The 26,870-nt window shown below is 41.4% G+C and overlaps 1 protein-coding gene across 1 annotated transcript in view; it reads left to right on the plus strand.

Moving 5' to 3' along the window:
- The window catches only part of LOC124787015 (cytoplasmic tRNA 2-thiolation protein 1), a 42,000-nt gene extending 16,143 nt beyond the window's left edge, over positions 1–25,857 (plus strand). The window contains exon 6 of the mRNA XM_047254306.1: positions 25,124–25,857. Within this exon, the coding sequence (XP_047110262.1) occupies positions 25,124–25,335 (212 nt within the window). The 3' untranslated portion in view covers positions 25,336–25,857. The remainder of the gene's footprint in view (positions 1–25,123) is intronic.
- Positions 25,858–26,870: the final 1,013 nt, after the last annotated feature.

Below are 26,870 nucleotides of genomic sequence, written 5' to 3' on the forward strand. Positions count from 1 at the left end.
TTGGAATCCATGATCTGGAGCAAATTCTGTCTTCCAACTCATCCCAGTGGTGTTTCATTGGATTCAAATCGGGACTCTGGCTTAGCCTGTCTGTTTCCACAAAGTATTGCCACACAGATTCCCCTTTGTGACGGGTGCATTGTTATGTTCTCTGAACTGTCACTCTACTGTACACAGTACACAACAGTGTAAAATGTTCCTATCCTTCTGCATTTAGCATTTTCTTAATCGCAATTGGGGGACCACATTCGAGCAATGGAAAATACCCCCATACTGTACACCACCTCCCCCATTTCTTCTGTTAGCACTACACATGATGGCAGGTAGTGCTAAGTGCTCTCCAGGCATTTGCTGAACCTGAACTTTCTCACGAAATTGCCAGGGAATAGTGTGATTCATCACTCTAAATCACTCATTTCCAGTCATCCACCGTCCAGTGGCATACCTCTTTATACCACCTCAAGCGTTGCTTAGCCGTGAGTAAAACAATGTCTGGCTTATGAGGAACTGCTCAACCAATGTATCTCATTCTTTTTAAACTCCCTATGCACATTCATCGTGCTAGCTGGATTGCTTGTAGCACTTTGGAACTCACAGGTGATTCCTAGTACCAATTTTATGTAATTTTGTTGCAACCATCCTGTGCAATGTGTGATGGTCTCTGTTCATCAGTACATGAGGTCTGCTTGCTTTTGGTTTAGCTTTGGTTGTTCCTTTGTGTTTCCACTTCACAATAAAACCATCAACAGTCAAATTGGTTACCTTTAGAAGAGTTGATGTGTCCCTGATGGATTTATTACTCAGGTGACATCCACTGATTAGTTCACAATCGAAAACACTGACTTCTCCTGACTGACCCATTCTGCTGTTACTGCTTTTCTACTGGCAAAACAATACTCCCAGCTTCTGTTTGCACTGGCGGGTTCACCTCTTGTGACATCTAGTTATAAGTTCTGCATTATATAGGGGTTTCCATATACTTTTGATCTGATAGTGTACATTAGTAGATGTGTGAGGGATCAGCATGCTTCATTAGTGCCAAAGTGTTCCATAATCACTACAAGGTGATTGAATAGAGCAGTTGTTTATATTTGACCATCCTCAGTCACTATAGGTGTTAAAAAGAAATATTAACAAAGATAGCAAAATATTGCTTAGGAAATATAACAGGAAACAGGTTATCTGAGCAGTCAGCGTCAAACATGGATTTCTAGAGATGGAGGTATGGAACATCAGTGGATAAAATTTAAAAGTACTGTGCAGTACACTTTAGACATGTATATGCGGAGTGAAATTGCCAAAATTTATTTGTGAATAACAATAAAAACACTCAGTGCTCAATAACCATTCACATTATCATAAAAATTACAACAATTAAAAAGTCAAGAGTGATGAAGTGCTTCTGAATGCTGCAGAGCCATATAAAAGTGCTTGATTTTTTTTACTACCAGTATATATCAGTAAAGATGCATCTTCAGGTGCTTACATCTTATCATTCTATTTGCTCAACTACAACTTTTTCACTGCCTTGCTATCCTGGCCAATCAGTGACCTCAAACAATTAACTAATTTGCCTTGCACTGGCTCTCTTATAGACAAATAACAGATATGAATTATTTTTGTATTGTTATAATTTCAAGTTATCTTGATTTACAATAAAGAATCAAACATTTACAAACTTGTAAGTGTGACTAAGTATTCAGCATAAACAAATAAAAAATTTGAAATACATATATACTGATGTAAAAAATCACAACACCAAAAAATAATCAATGTACTATAATGAAATTTTATGAATACTTTGTCTGAGTGACATATTTAAGTAATTAGCAGTGCAAGATCATAGGTTAATGTAAATGCGAGGTAAGCCATTGCAAATGTGAAATACTGGTACATTAATAACTAAAGTACTACTAGAATGTTGAATGCAAGCATGCAAATGTGCATGCATTGTGTTGTACAGGTGTAGGATGTCAATTTGTGGGTGGAGTTCCATGCCTGTTGCACTTCATCGGTCAGTACAAGGATGGTTAATGCTGTTTGTGGATGATACTGGAGTTATTGTCCAATGATGTCTGATATGTGCTTGATTGAAGACAGATTTGGTGATCAAGCAAACCAAGACAACATGTTGGCACTCTGTAGAGCATATTGTGGGGGCATATTATCCTGTTGGAAAACATCCCCAGGAATGCTGTTCATGAATGGTGGCAGTAGATTTGTGTACAGATTTGCAGTCTGGGTGTGTGGGATAACCATGAGAGTGCTCCTGGTGTCATACCCAAAACCATAACTCAAACTTTTTGTAACAGTTTGTTGGGTCAGTGTGCCAACTGCTGCTCAGATTGCTGCTGCTGATGCAGTACCATGTGCCAGAGCCATTTGCTGAACATGATGGTCTTCCTTCTTGCCACATGGCCATGTGGAACCCGATCCTGGTGACCGTGCATTCTCATTACCACCACTGCCAGCAAGCATGTAAAATTGGTACATTCCTGCCAAGTCTTTCTGCAGTACCGCAGAAGACACATCCAGCTTCTCGTAACTGTTACATGACCTCGTTCAAATTTAGTGAGGTGTTGATAATGGCATCTTGGTATTCATGACTAACATCAGCTCATCATGCCCAATATCAAAAGTAGCACACTCACCGCCGTTATAGCATTTATTTAAAGCAAACCTGATTTGCATCCGCATAGTGGTGCCACTAGTGCCACTCTTATGCGACTGGCACACAATTTGCATAGACATCATCTTTCAGATGTAGATAGGTATCCTCTTTCAATTGTAAAAACTTACCTTCGTCACACAACTGCTTCTTTGTGTCTCGGTTTTTTTCTATCAATGTATTTGTTAAGTATAAAATTTTCCTTTACTGTATTTTGTTCAATGTTTAACTTCAACAACTGGTATCAAAAGATACAAATTTTAGTAAGATAAATTAAAATTTTTGTAATTGGCTTCAATTACAGAACTTTCCACACTAAAGTTTTATTAGTTTGCACAAATAACTGTCTTTAAAATTGTACTGAAGGCTGTTAATATGCTAAATGTTTACAGTTTGAACATTTGACTAAATGTTTATATTTTGAAAATTCAGATATGTTATTTCATGATGTTTTCCAGAAATTTCCACTAAAACGTTCTATATATTTGATACAAATATCTCATTACACGAATACAAATTTTCATCTTCCCAGATTTAAAACTATGAGATGGAATAGAATTAATATATGTAACAGACATAAAAATAATCATAAAATATACATCATCACAATAAAAATTATAATGTATCATGTACTTAACTAGACACATATATCACCTACTCCTATACTTGAAAATCTGGGGCGGTTACATTATGGTAATCATCACAGTCCTGCTCTAGTTTTTGTAGAATAAGTTGATGGAGACCTAAAGTAACTTTCACCTTCCAACATTTGCCTAAACTGGAAAACAAATTTTATTTTCCCATCAGAACTTAAATTTCCAACTTGTAATGCAGTTTCTTTGGTATTTATTTGACCACTATATGTCTGAGTATGTTGCAAGCCTGCCTTGATTGTGGATAGTGATACAGCTTAACAATCTGTTTTTATATTGTGGTAAGGTATTGCTGCAATGGCTCCATGTTCTCTCAGTGATGTAGAAACCTTTTACACAGAACCTCCAAGCTTTAGAAAGTCCGTAATACACACCATATTTTTTTCACCTTGCATTATATCCAGAACTTATAAAATAGAGCCAGAATATTTTATAAACTCTGTAATTTGCTCAAACTTAGTGTCTGTTACTATATTCTTTCTAAAGCTAATGCTCTGTATAACTGCATAGACAATCTCACATGAAATAAATATGTGTCATTGCATTGCGCAAATCATTCCATAGTGTAATATCACACTTACTCAAAGTTTGTCGTAAAACACTTTCTGGTTTTTTGGATGACTGTACACACACTAAGTAAAGTAACTAAGTGTTACTGACTGAGAACCCTGCTCCCCCAGAGAGACTTTAATCCACCAAATGGGAAAGGTTTCCTTTCTTCGTGCACATCGCCATCTTTCCTTCGTTGAATGTGAATGTTTTGTCTCAGTTGCAGATATTCAGTGTGTGTGTGTGTGTGTGTGTGTGTGTGTGTGTGTGTGTGTGTGTGTGTGTTTTATAGTGTTATATTTGTGTTTTTGATTAGATGAGAGAGAAGGGAAAGGGTGAAACCCTGTGCTGTCACTTAGGTTACTCCTCAAGAAGAATACCAACAGTGCCACTGTAATTAACTTAAGGTACTGGAGCAAAGTTTGGTTATCCCCTCACTGGCCTAATACTAGTGATGAAAAATTATTCCACTGGTATGATTTGAACCAGATACCTGCAGGTGGAGCAACATGACACAGATGTTAGTGATATGGTTACAGAAGCAAGTTGTAAAAAGGCACTGGCAAGTGGTGTCAGTTTGAGGTGCATCGGTAGTGTGACAGCTATGGTGTTTGCCAAGAAAGCATTTATATGTTATATTTGTTACACTGTAGAACACAGTAATAAATTATTTATCAAACAGAAACTGCACTGAGTCACAGGAATAAACACTTCGAGGTTCACTGATGACATTGTAATTCTGTCAGAGAAAGCAAAAGACGTGGAAGAGCAGCTGAATGGAGTGGGCAGTGTCTTGAAAGGAGGGTATAAGATGAACATCAACAAAATCAAAACGAGGATAATGGAATGTAGTCGAATTAAATCGGGTGATGCTGAGGGAATTAGATTAAGAAATGAGACACTTAAAGTAGTAAATGAGTTTTGCTATTTGGGGAGCAAAATAACTGATGATAGTCGAAGTAGAGAGGATATAAAATGTAGACTGGCAATGGCAAGGAAAGCGTTTCTGAAGAAGAGAAATTTGTTTACATCGAGTTTAGATTTAAGTGTCAGGAAGTCGTTTCTGAAAGTATTTGTATGGAATGTAGCCATGTATGGAAGTAAACGTGGACAATAAATAGTTTAGACAAGAAGAGAATAGAAACTTTCAAAATGTGGTGCTACAGAAGAATACTGAAGATTAGATGGATAGATCACATAACTAATGAGGAGGTACTGAATAGAGTTGGGGAGAAGAGATATTTGTGGCAAATCTTGACTAGGGGAAGGGATCGCTTGGTAGGACATATTCTGAGGCATCAAGGGATCACCAATTTAATATTGGAGGGTAGCGTGGAGGGTGAAAATCGTCGAGGAAGACCAAGAGATGAATACACTAAACAGATTCAGAAGGATGTAGGTTGCAGTAGGTACTGGGGGATGAAGAAGCTTGCACAGGATAGAGTAGTATGGAGAGTTGCATCAAACCAGTTTCTGGACTGAAGACAACAAATAACAAACAAGTATTTGTATTGACAGGGAGCAATAATCCTGTTATCAGTGAATAATTTATTTGTGAGCAACATATTTTTAATTATTTATTTATTTGAAAGATTATCTGTATACGTAGAAATTTATTCAAGTAATACTCATCGCTGGTGCTGAGCAGTGTTGTAAGGGATGAGAAGTTACTAGAGAGGCAAAGAGAGCTTTGTCACAGATGTTAGAGTGTTTGATCTTATTGCCAAACAATAGAAGAACAAAATGAAATTTAGTATAAGGAGAACAGAAAGAGAATCATTCAGTGAATTTTAAAGTAAAATTTACCAGCCTTCTGAGGAAGAATCTTAAAAAGTTTTGGTCTTACTTGACATCAAAAAATGGATCAAAATTATTTATCCGATCAGTCAGTGATTATACTAAGTTTGGAATGGAAAATGACAGACAGAAATCCAGATTTACTGAATTTGGTTTTCAGAAATTTTTTTCACTGTGAAAGATCATAATATGATGCATAAATGGAAGATATTGAGTAAGTAATTGTGGAATAGAAAATTAATTAAAATTGTTCAATACAAAAGGTATATGGAGCCAATGAGAGATTTTCTTGACATTGAACAGGCTACAAAAACATCCTCCTCTTCTAGCACCAGTTTTATCATACCAAGTGATTGGAAAAAGTAGTAAGTTTACAGGAAAGATTGCTGGACTTAGGCCCTAATTGTAAGCCTATATTGCTGATATCAGTCTGCTGTAGAAAATTGACCACATTTTATGCACACTTATTATGACCTTTCTGGAATCAACAAGAATACTACAGACTGAGATCTTGTGAAACTCACCTCTCTCTGTTTGCTCGTGATACCCAGAGGTACCACAAAGAACGGCGGCTTTTTTGATGACATGTTCCTTGACTTCCAGAAGGCATTCAGTAAAGTCCTCATGGAGCGTTCACGCCCTAGGATATCATGCAACAAAATGACTATCAGGAACTCCAGGTATCTTTGACAACATTCCTGTCGTGTAAGCTAAAGTTGTACTATTCATCGAACACTGTTGAATTTGTTTTCCAATAATCATCCACACATGTTGAAGAACATTACAGACTTTGTAACACCCCTTATCCTTCCAAATACGTAGGCCATGTTCAGAGGGCTGCACAGCAAGGTGATCAGTAGTATCTGTCATGTAATAAATTATCTTTTCTTGTATTCTTATTTGACCCTTTGTTATAAAATTGTGTAGGAGGTTAAACACTTTTGTATCTCATCTTGTTAAAAGAGTTTTAATGTTTGTAAAGAAAGCTTTTCGAGAGGTCATCGGCTGCTGTAATAGTTTCGTACACTACTGGCCATCAAAATTGCAACACCAAGAAGAAATGCAGATGATAAACGGGTATTCATTGGACACATATATTATACTAGAACTGACATGTGATTACTTTTTCAGGTAATTTGGGTGCACAGATCCTAAGAAATCAGTACCCAGAACAACCACCTCTGGCCATAATAACGGCCTTGATACGCATGGGCATTGAGTCAAACAGAGCTTGGATGGCATGTACAGGTACAGCTGCCCATGCAGCTTCAACATGATACCACAGTTCATCAAGGGTAGTGGCTGACGAGCCAGTTGCTCGGCCACCATTGACCAGACGTTTTCAATTGGTGAGAGATCTGGAGAATGTGCTGGCTAGGGCAGCAGTCGAACATTTTCTGTATCCAGAAAGGTCCTTACAGGACCTGCAACATGCGGTCGTGCATTATCCTTCTGAAATGTAGGGTTTTGCAGGGATCGAATAGAGGGTAGAGCCATGGGTCTTAACACATCTGAAATGTAATGTCCACTGTTCAAAGTGCTGATAATGCGAACAAGAGATGACAGAGATGTGTAACCAATGGCACTCCATACCATCGTGCTGGGTGATACGCCAGTACGGCGATGACGAATACACGCTTCCCATGTGCGTGCACCGTGATGTCGCCAAACACGGATGCGACGATCATGATGCTGTAAACAGAACCTGGATTCATCCAAAAAAATGACGTTTTGCCATTCGTGCACCCAGGTTCGTCGGTGAGTACACCATCACAGGCACTCCTGTCTGTGATGCAGCGTAACTGCAGCCACGGTCTCCGAGCTGATAGTCCATGCTGCTGCAAACGTCGTCGAACTGTTCATGCAGATGGTTGTTTTCTTGCAAACGTCCCCATCTGTTGACTAAGGGATCGAGACGTGGCTGCACGATCCGTTACAGCAATGCGGATAAGATGCCGGTCATCTCGACTGCTAGTGATATGAGGCCGTTGGGATCCAGCGCGGCGTTCCGTATTACCCTCCTGACCCACTGATTCCATGTTCTGCTAACAGTCATTGGATATCGACCAACGCAAGGAGCAATGTCACGATATGATAAACCGCAATCGCGATAGGCTACAATCGGACCTTTATCAAAGTCGGAAATGTGATGGTACGCATTTCTCCTCCTTACACGAGGCATCGCGATGACATTTCACCAGGCAAAGCCAGTCAACTGCTGTTTGTGTGTGAGAAATTGGTTGGAAATTTTCCTCATGTCAGCACGTTGTACGTGTCACCACTGGTGCCAACCTTGTGTGAATGCTCTGAAAAGCTAATCAATTGCATATCACAGCATCTTCTTCCTGTCGGTTAAATTTTGCATCTGTAGCACGTCATCTTCGTGGTGTAGCAATTTTAATGGCCAGTAGTGTAGTTTCCTGAGACTTTCTGCGGCAGCAGAAGAAAACGTGATTAACATCTTCCTCACTGCTGCATTCAGATGAAAAAGATGTGTCCCTGTTGAGGTGGTGGAGATGTTGCCAGAATCTCTTGTGATTGAACCAAACTTGTGCCATTGTTACTATAAAGTCTCTGCTGTATCTGCAATATTGGTGCTAAGGATGTCATAGGAGATTAGGTGCCACTGCAGTCCATTGTGTACCTTTAATTTCTTAAGACTGGTGCAGATTTTCATTCAATTGGGTCCTGTTGCTATGAAGAATATAGTCAGGTGGCACTTCATCGTATTTCACTGAACCAGTGTGTACAGCTTCCTTGGCTAGAGTATGTACTTTTTCATTTCCCTTTACTCTGCTGTGTGTTTTCCCCCCATAACATGATGGTCATCTTATGTATGCAGGAAAGCTCGTGCACTGCTTCTGTAATACAATATACTAGATAGTTTTTGGTGTTGTTGATGTTGTAGCATGTTAATAGCATCAGTGCTGAGAGTGAGTGTGATAAAATTATGATTTTCTTCTTGCAATTCTTTTGTGTATTGAAGTCCGTTTAAAATCACTAGTAGTTCTGCAGTGAGTATGGACACAGATTCAGGGAGCTTGAATTTGCCTCCTTGATTAGTCGTGCCATCTATGAATGCACTTCCTGCCCTTTTCTTTTTTTAGACCCATCTGTGTAGATCTGTCTTGACCATGGCCATATGCTGCTAGATTGTCAGCTAAAATTTTCTGATTCAGTGAACTATGGCTGAATGGTCTTGATATTCTGCACCACTAAAGTGTTAGCACAGGGTGTGCTGAAGTAGCTTATATTTTGGGAAGTGGTGATGTATTTGTGGAAAGACAAAGTGTTGAAGTAAAATTCTTCTTAATCCAATACCTGCCTCATAGCACTTCATTTGTCTAATCTTTGTTAATAAATTGTCATTTAAGAAGTGAAAACGTTTCAACAGAAATTTGATGGTGATTTGTTTCCTGCATAGTTCTAATGACACTTCGTTTACTTCCACCAGCAAAGCATTAGTTGGTGTCGATTTGGCTGCTCCAGTACAGACTGTGTGTCACAAGGCTCTGCGTTGTCAGCATTACTATTCAATCTAGTTACATCAAATCTACAATTAGTATTTCACCAAGTGCGCAAGTACTGCAGGGGATTTATGTATTTATACTGGTAGCGAAAGTTTTATTGAGTGTCAGCAGCAGAAGGATAATGCTGTCATAGTGTTCAGTGAATGGCTGAATGAGAACTGATTTGACATATCATCTCATAAATCAGCTGTGTGCACATATACGAGACATAGGCTTAACAAAATAAGAAATGTAAGAATAGGATCCTTTATATTCCCAGTCAAAAGAGTAGTCAAGTACATAGGGCTTTACATCGACAGTAAGCTAACATGATCACATCACGTTGATCTTATAATTCAAAAATGTGAAGGTGCTGTAAATATCTTTTGCCCTGTGACAGGTGTTTGCTGGAGAATGGACTCGAGAATCTGCATGAACACATATTGTGCACTAATAAGACCTTACATGGATTACAGATACATCTGCTGTGGCTCAGTAGTGCAAAATAGACTAGAGAAACAAGATAAATGCCAGTATAAAGCCCTTTGAGTTGATACATTTCAGTTTGCTTCTGACATGTATAATAACCAGTACAGTTGAGCTTTGTACATAGATAGAAGCTGTCTGGACTGTAGTCTTGAGGGACACATTCAAAGCCTGTTTGATTCAATGCCACAGTGAGTATGGCCTTGTGCTGCAGTGTAATCCTTCAACAAATATTAGTTATGGATACTCAGTGTAGTTTTGTTGCTCTGAACAGTTTATCAAATGGTTCTAAGCACTGTGGGACTTAACAGCTGAGGTCATCAGTCCCCTAGACTTAAAACTACTTAAACCTAACTAACCTAAGGACATCACACACATCCACACCCGAGGCAGGATTCGAACCTGCGACCGTAGCAGCAGCGCGGTTCTGGACTGAAGCGCCTAGAACCGCTCGGCCACAGCAGCCGGCGAACTGTTTATCAGTGCATTGTTTGGTTGCAGGTCATATTTGGACTACATTCATTGCTTTTTGGTGATTTCTCTATGCTGCTGCTATTTTCATAAAAGTCATAGACATTTACAAATTTATTAATTCATTCCAACTTCGCTCAGCATTGCAACCAAAAATGCCAGTTACATGATAGGTCATGTGCAGTTATGTTGAATAATATTCATTTACAGTGGATCTATCAAACACTTAAAGAAAATGAAAAACCAGTCACTTGCAGATGATTTGTAGGCAGCAACTAGGCACACTTGAGAGACTGGTAAATGTCATTAACTTACAAGATCTCCATGTTTTCTGTATGTATAACCCCCCCCCCCCTCTCTCTCTCTCTCTCTCTCTCTCTCTCTCTCTCTCTCTGTGTGTGTGTGTGTGTGTGTGTGTGTGTGTGTGTGTGTGTGTGTGTGTGTGTGTGTGTGTTGCCTGATCTTGTAAGACTATGTGCCTGCAGATGAATGGTTGCCTGTCCTCACTTTTGTTTGTTGTTTCCATTTGAGAATTTCCGCATTACATTCTTACATCTTCAGATATTTTCCATAAGCAGTAATTCGCTTTTCCAAATGTGTTACCCACTTTAGACTACAATTCTGAATTTTTTTTTTTCTCAGAACCAACTATATTTTTTGTTTTCTGATCCATATCTCTGGATATTGTCTCTGAGATGAAACATAATCTTTAGGACTATGAAAAAGTTGGCCACAGGGAGCAAGAATAATCAAGAAGTATGTAACATCTGTTCACTCCTTATCCCAAAGGAAAACATGCATTTTGTAAGGCACTGTTCACACAAGAGAAACAAGCCAATGTTACCTTGAATGTGCCTCATTAATCTCAACATCCTTGAGTAAGGATGGTTTTGAATATTTGTTTGTTTTCTACGTCATAGTGATAGTGAAACGACTCATCCCAGGAGTGATAATCATAATTAACAATATAGGGAAAAAGGATAGATTGCTGATCATCGTGAAGGTTACATATGTAGTTGCAGACAGTCACAGTGAAAAAAGACTGTTACATATTTAGCTTTTGGCCAAACCTTCTCAGAAAAGGAAACACACACACACACACACACACACACACACACACACACACACACACACACACATATTCATTCACATAAGCACACGCACCTCATGCATACATGACCGCCACCTTCAGCAGCACACATTCCGGTTGGAGTGTGAGGTGTGTTTCCTTGTGCGAATAAATGTGTGTTTGCATTTCCTTTTCTGAAGAAGGCTTTGGCCAAAAAGCATAATGTGTAACAGTCTTTTCACTGTACCTGGCTGCAATTCAACATGTCATCTTCACAGTGTGTAGCAATCTGTCCTTTTCCTTATGTTGTTGATATTCCAACCTGGAGTGTCCATTGTTTAATCACAGTTAAGTTAGAAACATAAATCTGTTGCCGCTTCGAACTAACACATTAGTTCATTTGTTTCAGTTTTGAGCCTATATGAATATATGAGGCATGCTGTATTTACCCGATTATAAGGTGAAGTTTTTTCTCAAATTCATAATTAAAAGAATACATGGTCATCTTACATTCATAGATTAAGTTGAAGGTTTCACATACCAAAGTAAGTTTTATATACCAAAGTAACACTTTCTGTCAGTTTAGTACAACAAACCATACTAAAAGCAATGTGTTTTGGAGAGGTCTTTAATGTGCTCTATCATTGAAACTGCGTACTTTCATAAATGCAAGTATAAATACAGCATCATACGCAATGAAATAAAGATTGTGAGTGCCTGATTTGCTTCTGTTAACCAGTCACAGAACAGGACATGTGATCTCATCAGCCAGTCATATCATAGAACATTATGCAAGTAAAATTAATAAAATAAGGAGGGTTGATGTTTCATATTGAAGGTATTCTAAATCTGTCTCTGCAACTACAAGAAAACGTTTCACACACTGCAATCAGGTCGCAAATAGAACAGTGATCCATACAGTGTATAATAAATTTATTAATTTCCGTCTGTGATCACGAACTTGTTAGGCCTTCAGACTACCAGTTTTGGTTGGCAGTGGCCATCTTCAGATTTTAAAAACAAGTCCTAATATAAGGAGACACAGTTAAAAGTAGCCCACCTCCTCTTTGAATTGTGAATGCGATATTCAACTCTGAAATAGAGTAAACAGCTACAACAATGGACAGTTTTATGCAATAATCGATTCTTAAGCGTTCTTCTGTCAGTATTTCAGTTTATTTCATCAGTGAAGTTAGACATTTCTCTTTGCGGTCTGCAAAATGACTTTCTCGATAGAAGAAAGAATTGAAACTGTGAAAGCATATGTGAAACAGGTCCACTTACGGAAACTTGAAAATTTTTGCGGTCAAGTATCCAGATAGAAGACTATCAGTAAAGAGAGCAATACAGAGTCTGTATAAAAGCTAGTGTATTTATGGATCTGTGCAAAATGTAAAACAACAACAAATTCCTCCAATTCTCACGCCAGAAGTTATTGCAGACATTCACTGAAGAATTATTCAGAGCCTAAAGAAGTTTACGTGTAAGTAGGAGGAGTTGCAAGTGGATATTGAAAAGTCTTAATTTTAAGCCATATCGTGTGATGGGTGTGCAGCAATTATGGGAGAATGACAGTTAGAGATGAGTAGGTTACCACACATGGCTTTTGAATAATATCAGCAATGGTTTGTTAGACCCTTTCCATTACATCGTGAGTGATGAAGCATGGTTTCATCTTTCAAATCCTGTGAATTCACAGAACACGAGGTACTGGGCAATGGAGAACCCTAACACTATGTATCAGCAACCGCTCCATAATGAATAAATTGACGTTTGATATGGTGTACAGGAATGCATGTTGTTGAACCAATATTTTTTACACTACCCTCACACAGTTGCATATATGGAAATCTTTGATACTTTTGTGTTCAACCCACTGAATGTGAAAGACAATGTTGCTTCTTCCAGCAAGATGGGACAACATGCCACACGTCTAAGTCATCCCTAGAATGCGTTCATGATTTCTTCACTGAGGAATGGACTGTCAGCAAATATTTATGGCCACCATGTTCGCCGAATCTAACAACATGTCATTTTTTTGTGATTACGTAGGCTTTCCTGGCGTAATAAGTCTTGAAAGTCTCTTCGCGTTTGCTGCCGGATTCTAAAATCAACTTGACTCGATATTTCAGCGATCCAACTGGTCGCCATCTTCAGGAAAATGCTGCTTCTGCTGATGAATCCCGCTGAGGACTGACGCCAGGTTGCAAATTGACGTCCATATATAGGCACCGTTCAGTACACAGCGCATGCGCCGCCCATCATGGTTTCTGCCTTCCAAGACAGGGAGGTGGCGCTGCCCTTAGTGAAACACTGCTGGCAACGATATATCACAATCAAGGCCGCACCGAAGAACATTCAGTTTTGATGCGAGATAATACAGGATTCCACGTATGCTAAGAGGAATCCCATTGTCTCTGTTGATTAAATTATCAGTCAACCTAATTTCAATTACCTCTTTTTAGACACTGTTCCAAGAAACGGAAATGCTGGCAACTACCACAGTTTCATCAAATTTCATACTGTGTCCCTCATTTAGGCAGTGTTCTGCTGCTGCTGATTTTTCCGGCTGTTGTAGCCTCGTATGACGGCGATGTTCCACACACCTGTCATGCACTGTGTGAATCGAACGGCCAATATAAGCTTTCCCACATTGACACAGAATTTTGTACACACCAGGTTTCCTAAGCCCCAAATCATCTTTCACGGAGCCAATCAGAGCCCTAATCTTAGAAGGTGGATGGAACACACTCTTAATGTTAAAATTCCTTAAAATTCATCCAATCTTAAACGATAAGCCTCCAGCATAAGGAAGAAAGGCCACAGATCTATGTTCTTCTTCATACACCTCCAGAGATGGTCCAAACTCCATAGCCCGACGAATCTGCTTCTCGGTGTATCCATTTTCCTTAAAAACAGCCATCAAATGCTCAAGTTCTTGGGTTAAGCTGTCTTGGAAGGAAGAAACCGTGATGGGCGGCACATGCGGTGTGTAGTGAACGGTGCCTATATATGGACGTCGATTTGCAACCTGGTGTCAGTTCTCAGCAGGACTCATCAGCAGAAGCAGCATTTTCCTGAAGATGGCGACCAGTTGGATCGCCGAAATATCGAGTCAAGTTGATTTTAGGATCTGGCAGCAAACCCGAAGAGACTTTCATGTCATTTTTTTGTTGTGCGGGTGCTTGAAGGACAAGGTCTGTGAAACAAATCCACACACAGTACAGGAACTGAAAACAATATTAACCATGAATTTGCTGCCATTGATATCCAAACTTTACACTGGCTGTATCTGACTATGCTTAGAAGTGCACAGCTGTGTATTGATGTTGCATGGAGTCACTTTAAACATCTTGTACAAATGTATTTTTCACTGTATTTTCATTGTAAATAAATGGTAAGTCCATCTCAGCTCTTGATTTCTGTAATATCACTGCATTTCCTTTATACTTAACATGGACTGCTCTTATCTACAGCACCATGTATAATGGAGCCATGGTGGCATCGTCAAAAAATAACACAAAAATAGCTGAGCATCATCGCACAAATCTAAAATATGATATATATTAGAGTCATCTTGTTAACAGTGCTACTGTTAATAGCAACATGTTCGTTACAAACAGTAGCGCTGTTAACAAGATGACTGAAGTACGTACCATATTTTATATATATGCAATGTTGCTAAACTGATTTTGTGTTTATCCTTTGACAATGCCACTATGGCTCCATTATACTAGGATGTGTTTTTAAACAGATATGAAGATGGTCATTGCTGACTGAAACTGGCGGTCTGAGGACCTGACAAATTTGTGCTCATAAGTGGAAATACATAAATTTATTCTTAAAAAAAAAAAAAAAAAAAAAAAAAAAAAAAAGTGTATTTCATCACCAAATTTGTTTCGCTTTATTGAAGTAAAACATCATCAGTGGTCTATAATGGAAGATTACAATGTGGCTTGTTTTCTAGATTGAAAAACAGCTCATTACAAAAGACGCTGAATTTACTTACAGTATTTCATGTCCAATTTTTGCTCATGTCAGAAAAGACCATCTGCTTGCATTTTTCAAGGTATTCCTTTGTTTTGCACTGTTGATTCCAGCCTAACCCCACATTACTTTGCAGAAGTAAGCATTCTTTGATGTAACACACAACAGTGCAGCACGATGTGCCAAACTTTCAGGGAACCAAGACAGGGAAGGTTTCATGATTTGGAGCAGCAGGTTGTTCAGTATGTGCAAGAGAAATGCAGTGAAGGCTTCCTGATTACTCAATAAATTATCGTAATGGAAGCACTGGAGATGAAGAGTTTTTTAACTGCATCATTGAATTCTAATCAAGTACTGGCTGGTGTGCAAGGATGACAAAGAGGGCAGGGATTAAGTTACGCACAGGACTACACTAGCTCAGCAACTTCCGATGGTGTATGATGAAAAACCACTTGCTTACCAGTGCCATGTAATCAATCTCAAGGAAAGGCATGACTGTTGGCTAGGTCATATGGACAACATCGATCAGGCACCTATTTATTTTGATATGCCGTCAAATGTTATTGTCGATGTGAAGGGCATTAAAAGTATTCCTATAAACACATATGGTGACGAACAGGCCAGAATAACAGTAATGCTTGGTGTTGTAACCACGACAGGAACGGTCACGGGGTGTCCACTAACGAAAACGCAGTGTGACCAAACAGGAGCAGCCTACAACCAAACAAGACCGATGAACGGGAATTGAAATACGAGCATGACAACAGACAACCGAGCAAGACACCAAGATTAACAACAAAGTATTAAGCAATGGGGTCACAAGAGATAACCTCATGAAATCAAAACAACGTCCACTGGCAAACGGGAAGTAAGCACACGCAACGTAAACACAGTGTCTTAAGCAAAATATCAACTGACTCAACGCAAATACCAGGCTGCCTCGCTGAGTGAGAGGCAGCCTCCTAAATACACAACAGGGTATGTTGCTATTGGCCGCTGGGACCACGTGCTCCACAGTGGCACCCCCACATTAGACTTGGGGCCAGGAGCGTGCACAGCCACGACTTACAGCGCAGAGACCTCTAGTGGTCATCAAGTTCCATGCTGTCTGGCGCGGATTCGAAACCCGTGGAACTCAGTACCAGATCCCTCCCTCCTTGAAACTTGTGTGTAGGGGCAAAAACGCCCCAGACAGTGCCACAGTGGTTGGCAGATGGGAGAAGACCCAGGCTCGGCAACTGCCGTTGTCGGGGAGGGAGGGACGTCCAATGTGTCTATGATGGCTGACCCAGAGGGCAGAATGTCAGAGATAGCTTCCGATCCACCTGGGGCAAGGAAGGCCGGCGGCATGCTCACAGGGAGGCAGCAACCGGGGGCAGTGGTGGCGACTCGAGGACCACGTCAGTACCCGAAGAAGGTAGTGGAGGAGGAGGTGGTGGCAGGAGTCCCGCGGGGGTACGTGGGTGGAGCTGGTTATGATGGCGGTGCTCCAACCCTTTCGACATCTGCACTGACATCACACGCTGCCCATGGGCCGCGAGAACTGTGGCAGGCATCCAACCCGCCTTGCTGCCGTACACATGGGCCCACACGGCTGCATCGGGGGCGTAGCACTGAGAGGGCAGGGAGCAGGGCTGGGAAGGTGACGGCATCTGAAAATTGAGCAGGGTCTGCGGCTGTCGCCCATGGAGGATCTCCGCCGGACTATGTCCGTCAATTGGCGTGGTGCGATATGTTCTCAAGAACAGGCTGAGGGCCGACATGATTGGAGATGTTTTGACTGCCTTTGTCAACTGTTGTTTAAGTGTGTGGACAAGCCTGTCCACTGTGCCATTGGAGGAAGGGTGGAAAGGCAGGCTACGGCTATGTTTGATACCATTGGCCTGACAGAAGGGGGATGCCGTAAATTGGGGGCCATTATCAGAGACCAGTGTGTGAGGCAGGCGCTCAATAGCAAGAACCTGGGCCAGGGCCTCTGTGGTGGTGGATGGCATGCAGATGACATATGGGTATTTGGAGTAGGCATCAACAATAAGTAATCACATGGACCCAAAAAACGAGACCGCAGAATCAAGATGGATGCAATCCTAGGACTGGCAAAGTACAGGCCAGGGTGCGAATGACTGAGGGGGGGGCTTTGCCTGGTGACAGGCACATACAGTGCACCTGCAGACTAGGTGGTCAATATTGCCAATGCATGTGCCGGTGAGCCAAAACTTTCGTGCGAGACATACCCCAGTGCCCGCGGTGTTACAAACTGAGCACGTGATGTCGACAATCCAGAGGGATGACCACCCGATGGGCATCCAACTCCGTGGCCAACAGAAGGACATCATGGAGTACGGAGAGCCTGTAGGACAGGTGGCGCCAGGGGCTGAAGTCGGTCCGCATCCTACAAGTAATATAGGGGGTCCAACCGTGGACCATGTACCGGAGAACCTGCCACAAGACAGGGTCTCGGTGTGTAGCTGTGGCGGGCGGAATCAGTGTGAATGCAGAGGACCTCCTGGCGGTCAAATGCACGATGGGAGCCTGCTGGGAGACATGACAAAGTGTCCGCATTAGCATGGTGGGCAGTGGGCTTATACAGGATGGTGTAAGTGTAATTCCGTAAAAATAATGCACAGTGCTGGAGACGTTGAGCCGTCCATTCTGGAAGTTGAGAGTGGGGCCCAAAAAGTGTAACTAAGGGTTTATGGTCCGCCAGGAGGGTGAACTTGGCCCCAAAGAGACAGATGTGAAATTTTTGGATGGCAAGCACTATCACCAGGGCCTCCTTTTCAATCTGGGAGTAGTTCCGTTTTGCTGGGGTTAATGTTTTAGATGCATAAGCACTGGGCTGTTTTGAGTATTCCGATGTGCGAGGACTGCTCCCATGCAATATGCTGACGCATCAGCTGCCACAACCAGGTGGCGATCCGGAAAGAAGGGAGTAAGGCAAGGGGCGGACTTCAGCATCGTCTTTAAATAGAGAATAGCCTGGTCACAGGCAGGAGTCCAATCAAAAGCCATCCCTTTGCAATGCAAGTGATTGAGGGGTTGAGAAATGGAGGCAGCTTGGGGTAAGAGCTTCAAGTAATAGGTAACCTTGCCCAAAAACACCTGGAGTTCAGATGAGTCCTTGGGACGAGGAAGTGCCTCAATGGCCACGACATTGCAATCCAAAGGGCGAATGCCATAAACAACAATTGTCCAGCTGATAGCGTAAATGTGCAGATTGCAGAAAATGAAATAAGGTGCTGAGGTTGTGCAAATGTTCCTGGCAGGAACACCCGGTGACCAAGATGTCATCCAGATAATTCACGCAGGCTAGGACAGGCTGCGTAAGCTGCTCCAGGAACTGCTGGAAAATTGCCGGTGCCGAAGAGACAGCAAATTGAAGGTGCTTGTACTTGTATAATCCGAAAGGCGTGTTGATAACCATGATGTTCTGGGAATCGGCATCCAAGAGTTACTGGTGGTCAATCTTAGAAAAGTACTCGCCCCCCGCAAGCTTGTCGAGAAGGTCTTCCTGTCGGGAAATTGAGCATTGACAGTAGCACCGAAGTCCCCACACAGCCAAAGGGACCCATTGGGTTTCCGTACGACCACCAGTGATGTCACCCAAGCACTGTATTTCGCAGGTTGTAGGACACCAGCAGCTTGGAGCCGATCAAGTTCACTCTTGACTGCTGGCCATAAGGCCACTGTAATGGGTCTGGCCCGGAAAAAGCGAGGCTGTGCATCCGGCCGAAGTGTGATGTGCGCCTGAAAATGTGAAGCATACCCGAAATCCGTTACAAACAATGATGCAAAAGCCAAGCACAAATCGTCCAAGTCCTGAAAAAGAACAGCCATGGAAACGACCTTAACTTCATTGGAAATTGAAAAGCCAAACAGTTGAAATGCGTCTAGGCCAAAAATATTCTAAGCCAACAGATGGTTGACAACAAACAGGGTAAGGAGCCGGGGAACACGTTTGTACATTGCCTGTGCGGCAAACTGCCCACGAAGGGGAATGGAACCATTGCCATAGGCGACCAAACACCGAGAGGGACGTGACAAAGCAGGGGAGCCAAGGCTATGTCGCAGTATTAATCATGGAGACGGTGGCCCCAGTGTTGACCTGAAAACTGACATCTTCAGTAAAAAGGCGGAGTGTGAAGAATAGCTTCTGTGCTGATGGATCCTCCAGCAGGACAACTGATTGCCCTTCAGTAGGATGACCGATTGCAGAGCATGTACTGTATCCTTAGGGGCAGGACAGGAGCGAGTCAAGTGACTAAGACAAACAAATTGGATGTGACCCTCCTTCTCACACAGTGTACACGTTTTCCAGTGGTGGGGGCAATCAGCTCAAGAGTGTGCGGTAAAGTACTGTGGGCAAGATGGAAGCGGGCTGCGCGACCAGTGACAAGGGGCGACCAGAGGCCCAGAAGCCATAGAGACATCGAACAAAGAGGAGTTCCAACGGCACTGGCTTCTGTAGGCCAGGCCACGTCTACATCATGAGGGTGGAACCCGCAGAGATGCATCGATCGCCACCACTTGCGGCCGCACTGAGACGCTCGTTAGCCACCTGAGCTATTTCAAACGTGTGGGCAATATGGAGAATCCCTTCCAACGAGGGTTAATCGAGTTTCAACACCGCAGTGTGGACCTCAGGATCGGGAGCCAGCAGCACCACCACATCCCAGATCAGGGAGTCCGCATACAAAGCCTTACACTGCTGATTGGTACATGTAAAATCACATCAACGGTTGAGACCCTGCAAGTCCGTGACCCAGGAATGATATGATTGACCAGGCTGTTTATGGCACTGGTGGAACTCCAACCAAGAGGCGACTACATTGAAGTGCTGTGAATAATAGTTTGTCAGCAAAAGGCATATCTCCTGGAAAGAGAGAGCCACAGGATCGGACAATGGTGTGAACCTGCGGAGAAGAAAGAATGTGTGTGGGGAGGGCCAAGACATAAACAACGACCACTGCAAGGGGTCATATGTGACTTGAAAAGCCGTGAAATGTTGTTTCAGCCGATGTAAGTATGTTTCCCAGTCTTCTTTAGTGTCATTAAATGGTGGGAACGACGGCGGATGTGGGAAAACATCAGACACCTGAGGACTTGGAAGCTGCTGTTGTAATGCATCCCGGGCATCGACTTTGTCCTTTAGCAACTGCATCGACTTTTGTAAGATGTCTAACTGGAGCTGCTGCTGCTGCATGAGCTGCTGATGTTGTTCCAGAAGACAGACCAACTTAGTCTCCATGCTAACAACTACTACTGTTTACCTCGCCGCCAAAATATTGTAACCGTGACAGGAATAATCGTGGGGTGGCCACTAACGAAAACACGACAGGACCGAATGGGAGCAGCCCATGAACAAACAAGACAGACGAACAGAAATGGAAGGACAAGCACAACAGACAGACAACTGAGCAAGACACCAAGATCAACAACAAAGTATTAAGCAATGGGTTCACAAGAGATAACCTCACAAAATCAAAACAACGTCCACTCGTAAATAGGAAGTAAGCACACACAACGTAAGCACGATGTCTGTAAGCGAGATATCGACCAACTCAATGCGAACACCAGACTGTCTCGCTGAGTGAGAGGCAGCCGCCTAAATACATGACAGGGTATGTTACTATTGGCCGCTGGGACCATGTGCTTCACAGTGGTGCCCTCACATTAGACTCGGGGCCAGGAGCACGTGCAGCCATGGCTTACGAAGCAGAGACCTCTAGCGGTCATAGAGTTCCATGCCATCTGGTGTGGATTCAAAACCGGCGGCGCTCGGTACCAGATTTGGTGCACTAGCAGATGAAGGAAGTTCGCCCTATTTGCGATTCTTTGCCAGAAAACTCTTTTCTGGCAAAGAATCGCAAATAGGGCGAACTTCCTTCATCTGCTAGTGCATCAAATCTGGTACCGAGCGCCGCCGATTTTGAATCCACACCAGATGGCATGGAACTCTATGACCGCTAGAGGTCTCTGCTTCGTAAGCCATGGCTGCACGTGCTCCTGGCCCCGAGTCTAATGTGAGGTACAAAAAGGTACGGCCAAACTTTCAGGAAACATTCCTCACACACAAAGAAAGAAAATATGTTATGTGGACATGTGTCCAGAAACCATTACTTTCCATGTTAGAGCTCATTTACTTCTCTTCAAGTCACATTAATCATGGAATGGAAACACACAGCAACAGAATGTACCAGCGTGACTTCAAACACGTTGTTACAGGAAATGTTCAAAATGTCCTTCATTAGCGAGGATACATGCATCCACCCTCCGTCGCATGGAATCCCCGATGCGCTGATGCAGCCCTGGAGAATGGCGTATTGTATCACAGCCGTCCACAATAGGAGCACATAGAGTCTCTACATTTGGTACCGGGGTTGCATAGACAAGAGCTTTCAAATGCCCCCATAAATGAAAGTCAAGAGGGTTGAGGTCAGGAGAGCGTGGAGGCCATGGAATTGGTCCGCCTCTACCAATCCATCGGTCACCGAATCTGTTGTTGAGAAGCGTACGAACACTTCGACTGAAATGTGCAGGAGCTCCATCGTGCATGAACCACATGTTGTGTCGTACTTGTAAAGGCACATGTTCTAGCAGCACTGGTAGAGTATCCCGTATGAAAACATGATAACGTGCTCCATTGAGTGTAGGTGGAAGAACATGGGGCCCAATCAAGACATCACCAACAATGCCTGCCCAAACGTTCACAGAAAATCTGTGTTGATGACGTGATTGCACAATTGCGTGCGGATTCTCGTCAGCCCACACATGTCGATTGTGCAAATTTACAATTTGATCACGTTGGAATGAAGCCTCATCTGTAAAGAGAACATTTGCACTGAAATGAGGATTGACACATTGTTGGACGAACCATTCGCAGAAGTGTACCCGTGGAGGCCAATCAACTGCTGATAGTACCTGCACACGCTGTACACGGTACGGAAACAACTGGTTCTCCCGTAGCACTCTCCATACAGTGACGTGGTCAACGTTACCTTGTACAGCAGCAACTTCTCTGACGCTGACATTAGGGTTATCGTCAACTGCACGAAGAATTGCGTCATCCATTGCAGGTGTCCTCGTTGTTCTAGGTCTTCCCCAGTCATGAGTCATAGGCTGGAATGTTCCGTGCTCCCTAAGACGCCGATCAATTGCTTCGAACGTCTTCCTGTCGGGACACCTTCGTTCTGGAAATCTTTCTCGATACAAACGTACCGCACCACGGCTATTGCCCCTGGTAATCCATACATCAAATGGGCATCTGCCAACTCCGCATTTGTAAACATTGCACTGACTGCAAAACCACGTTCGTGATGAACACTAACCTGTTGATGCTACGTACTGATGTGCTTGATGCTAGTACTGTAGAGCAATGAGTCGCATGTCAACACAAGCACTGAAGTCAACATTACCTTCCTTCAATTGGGCCAACTGGTGATGAATCGAGGAAGTACAGTACATACTGACGAAACTAAAATGAGCTCTAACATGGAAATTAAGCGTTTCCAGACACATGTCCACGTAACATCTTTTCTTTATTTGTGTGTGAGGAATGTTTCCTGAAAGTTTGGCCGTACCTTTTTGTAACACCCTGTATATTAAAAAAACTGCCTGCAGAGCATATCTTTAAATGCAGAGGAAAGGGATGGATCACAAATGGCCTGACTGGTTGGAAGTTGTTTGGAACAGTATACCAAGCTCTTTGCTTAACATTAGGAAAATGTTGATGCTGTGTTCTTTCAGGGGACACCTTACCCAGGAAGTTAAGGATCCTATAGCAATGAACAACACAGACCTGGTAATAATTCTCGGTGGCATCACCTAACAACTTCAAGTTATGGGTATTGTTGTGAATAGACCTTTAAAGATTCATCTCTGACAACTTTACAGTGAGTGGCTTCTTCAAGGAAACCCTTAGCATCCACACTCGGCCAGTGGATCCTTACTGCCCAGGGAAGAATCTCGAGTGAATATATTATGAAAGGATTCAAAACTGCTGCATATTGGATGCTATGGATGGCCCAGAAGATAACATATTATGAGAGGAAGCTTACAAGTGAAGATAGTGATGCCCGTGATGATGATTACAAATATTGGTACCACAGAGATAGTACTGTAAGCAAACAAAGAAGTGGAAATAAAAATTAAGATAAATCATTTTTTTGTTTATTTCATTTCTCCTTTTATTATGTCAAGAAATGACATAAGTTTAGACTAGATGAAATGTTAATTGTTTTAGGGAGATACTTTATATCAATAAAACGCGAATTTTGATTAGTCAGATTATGTTAAAAATAAAGCTTTCTCAAGGAGCCTCTTAAAAAGAGGCAGGGGATTGTCTTATATTCAGGGTCATGTTATAATCAGATAAATATGATAGATTTCCTGTGCAGGTGCTTCATTGAGTCATCGTCTGATAAAAATTGCCAGTGGGCACTGCACAACAGATTTATTTCTTCAGGAATTTTATCAGTGCTCTTATGATAGTTTTGATTGATTGCCTGCTGAAGATTTGCTTTTCAATTTGAGAATGGTTAGGTCATGATAAGGTATCTGTTCATTTAGTCTCATTTATGAATCATGAAAACTTAGTTTATTCAAAACCATTTCTTTAATGTTACTGAAGCACAACAGTAGTATCAGTTACAATTTTACCAGCTGAAAAATGAATTCTGCACAGACCATTTGTTCCTTTTGTAATAGACACCAAAATAATTGTTAGTCACTACAAGCAAGACATGTAAACTCTTACCAAGTCTGAACAACTTCTCATATCTTAAAAGGGGCCTCGAGCCAACAGCTGGTAATGTAAATTACAGATAGACAATATTCACATATTCTGTTGCAGTAATGTTTATTCTGGCTGCTCATCCCAGCTCCTGTCATTATGTGATGGAAACAATTTTCATTGTGCAGTCCTAAAACAGATCTCAATTTCCTAGTTCACTCTTCATTACTGAAATGTATGCGATAAAAGGTTCTTCAATTCTCTGGTTGTTTGAACTGTACATTTCTAAAAACCCTGTCCCATTGACGGGAAGAACTGAGGGATGTCACTTATTGTCAAGCCTCTTCCATTCATTCTATTCTCTGTGTGAATATCTAAAATATCTGTGGCTCATATGATTATTATTGTAATGAACAGAATTTAGCAAATACCTCTCATCACAACTTGAAATTAGGTACAATTATTACCACAATTATTGATCATTTTCATGAATTAATGTACATTGAATACATTGAAATTTTATGTGTTGGTATGACAATTGTATGGTGGTATAAAATAAAGTAAAATGGCATCAGAATGAGAGGAAACAAATGCTTTTTATAAAAGACTCAATTTTCTCAGTGATCTGCAGTAATGAACACTCCTTAGATATCATACTCACTGCACTCACCTTCAAATTATTGTTACTTTATCTATCGTCTCCCCTTCTTAGTCACAGAAAATGAACTCCAGCATGCCATTATAAGTTATATTATTTACGTATCTATAATTTTTCAGAACACTAAGAAAAGAAATGTGGACAGCAGGAGAAAGTACTTTCACTATACGTGTACTGTTTACCTCGTATACACAGCAGTCAGATCCATCAATTGATTCATTGTGGTCCATAGATCCCATCAAGAGGTAGAACCTTCCAGGGATGTGGAATGAGTATAGGTGCATGTTAACAAAAGACAAAATATTCAAAAAAGTTGCTACTTTGAAAAGAAGATTCTGCTTTCTCTATTATCACATATAACTGAGCTATCTACGTTTGAAGCATTTAATTTGTTTTAATGTAATACAACTGAGTGATATTGCTAATTGTAAAATATTGATTTGTTGTTTTGAAAATTATTTGACTTTTATCCTGAAATTGAATTCATAGTTTCTTTTACATTTTCCATTCAGGGTACTAATGTGTGTTAACTTAATTATTTCCAGGTGAAAGTCTCTCTGTCCGTGAAGGCATACGAATGCCTGAGGTTGGCAAGTGTTCTCGCTGTGGATATGTTTCAAGTCAGGAACTGTGCAAAGCCTGTGTCTTGCTGGATGGACTCAATCGTGGGCTGCCACGATTGGGTATCGGAAAAAGTAGTAAAGTTAAAGAAGCTCTTGAGCGAGAAAAGAACAAGGTAGCAGCAGATGATTTTTGATCAGTACTGACATGGAGATATTTCAGAGAATTTCAGCAGAACAATCATAATCCCAAATAGCTAAAGAATAGTCTTTGCTGGAAAGTATATGTCTGAAGACAAGTCTCAACTTCTGCTGTGAGATGCTGCTGTTCTGGTGTAACGGCCTCTGTCCATTATGTCATGTAATATAATGCAGAAAAATGCTTTTCTGTGAAAAAGCAACAAAATAAAAATTGTCCGCATTTCAAGTCAGTGCTGATTTTATTTCCAACAGATAGAAACCAAAAATCATGTGGTATGCAAGAAGGCTAGCCGTAAACAAAAGGAGGGAAGAAAATTTCAGTGGCATGTGTCACTATTAAATTCATGAACATTAATGCTAACTAATTTATAAGGAGCTTGTGTTCATTTTTGTAATTAGAATGTGTAAACTGAGGAGTTATGTACAGAAATATTTATAAATTTTAAACATTTTGTTGACCATTTCAGTATATTGTACCTGACAAGGAGGAAATAATAAAGCAGCAGAATTTCATTTTATTCAGTTATTGTTCCAATTCTTTACTGGTAAAAATATAAATCTGTAAACATATCTAAAAACAAAGATGATGTGACTTGCCAAACGAAAGCGCTGGCACGTCGATAGACACACAAACAAACACAAACATACACACAAAATTCTAGCTTTCGCAACCAACGGTTGCCTCATCAGCAAAGAGGGAAGGAGAGGGAAAGATGAAAGGATTTGGGTTTTAAGGGAGAGGGTAAGGAGTAATTCCAGTCCCGGGAGCGGAAAGACTTACCTTAGGGGGGGAAAAAGGACGGGTATACACTCGCACACACACACACACATATCCATCCACACATATACAGACACAAGCAGACATATACAGAGGCAAGACTCCTTACCCTCTCCCTTAAAACCCAAATCCTTTCGTCTTTCCCTCTCCTTCCCTCTTTGCTGATGAGGCAACCGTTGGTTGCGAAAGCTAGAATTTTGTGTGTATGTTTGTGTTTGTTTGTGTGTCTATCGATGTGCCGGTGCTTTCGTTTGGTAAGTCACATCATCTTTGTTTTTAGAGATATTTTTGTCCCACGTGGAATGTTTCCTTCTATTATATTTAAATCTGTTAACATGTGTTTAGAAAGAAAAACTAAAACTCTTTAATGAGTAGTATCAACTGTGAGTGTTCATTTTCTCCCACCTATCCCCTCTATATCGTACTTTCCATATTACTTTTTCTGTACTCGTAAGTGGTCAGTTACTGTCACATACATAAAGAAAAAATGGGATAAGTGCAAGTAGGACTCTGACTACTAAGTTAATCATATATATATATAAGTAGTTCATCCATCCCAGGAATTGAGTTTTTTAACTATTTATGCCTGTTATTGATATTGATACTGGCAGGATATCAAATTATGTGGTGTAAATGGCCACAGCTTTTGATTGCATTGTGATGTAGACACTTAAATGTTTTACATTGCTAAGGAACCATAGACCCAGTATGTGACATAAATTTCAACCTGATATGTGTAACTGTTCCTGAGAA

Source organism: Schistocerca piceifrons, chromosome 1, assembly GCF_021461385.2.
Source record: "Schistocerca piceifrons isolate TAMUIC-IGC-003096 chromosome 1, iqSchPice1.1, whole genome shotgun sequence".
NCBI classification, from domain to species: Eukaryota; Metazoa; Arthropoda; class Insecta; order Orthoptera; family Acrididae; genus Schistocerca; species Schistocerca piceifrons.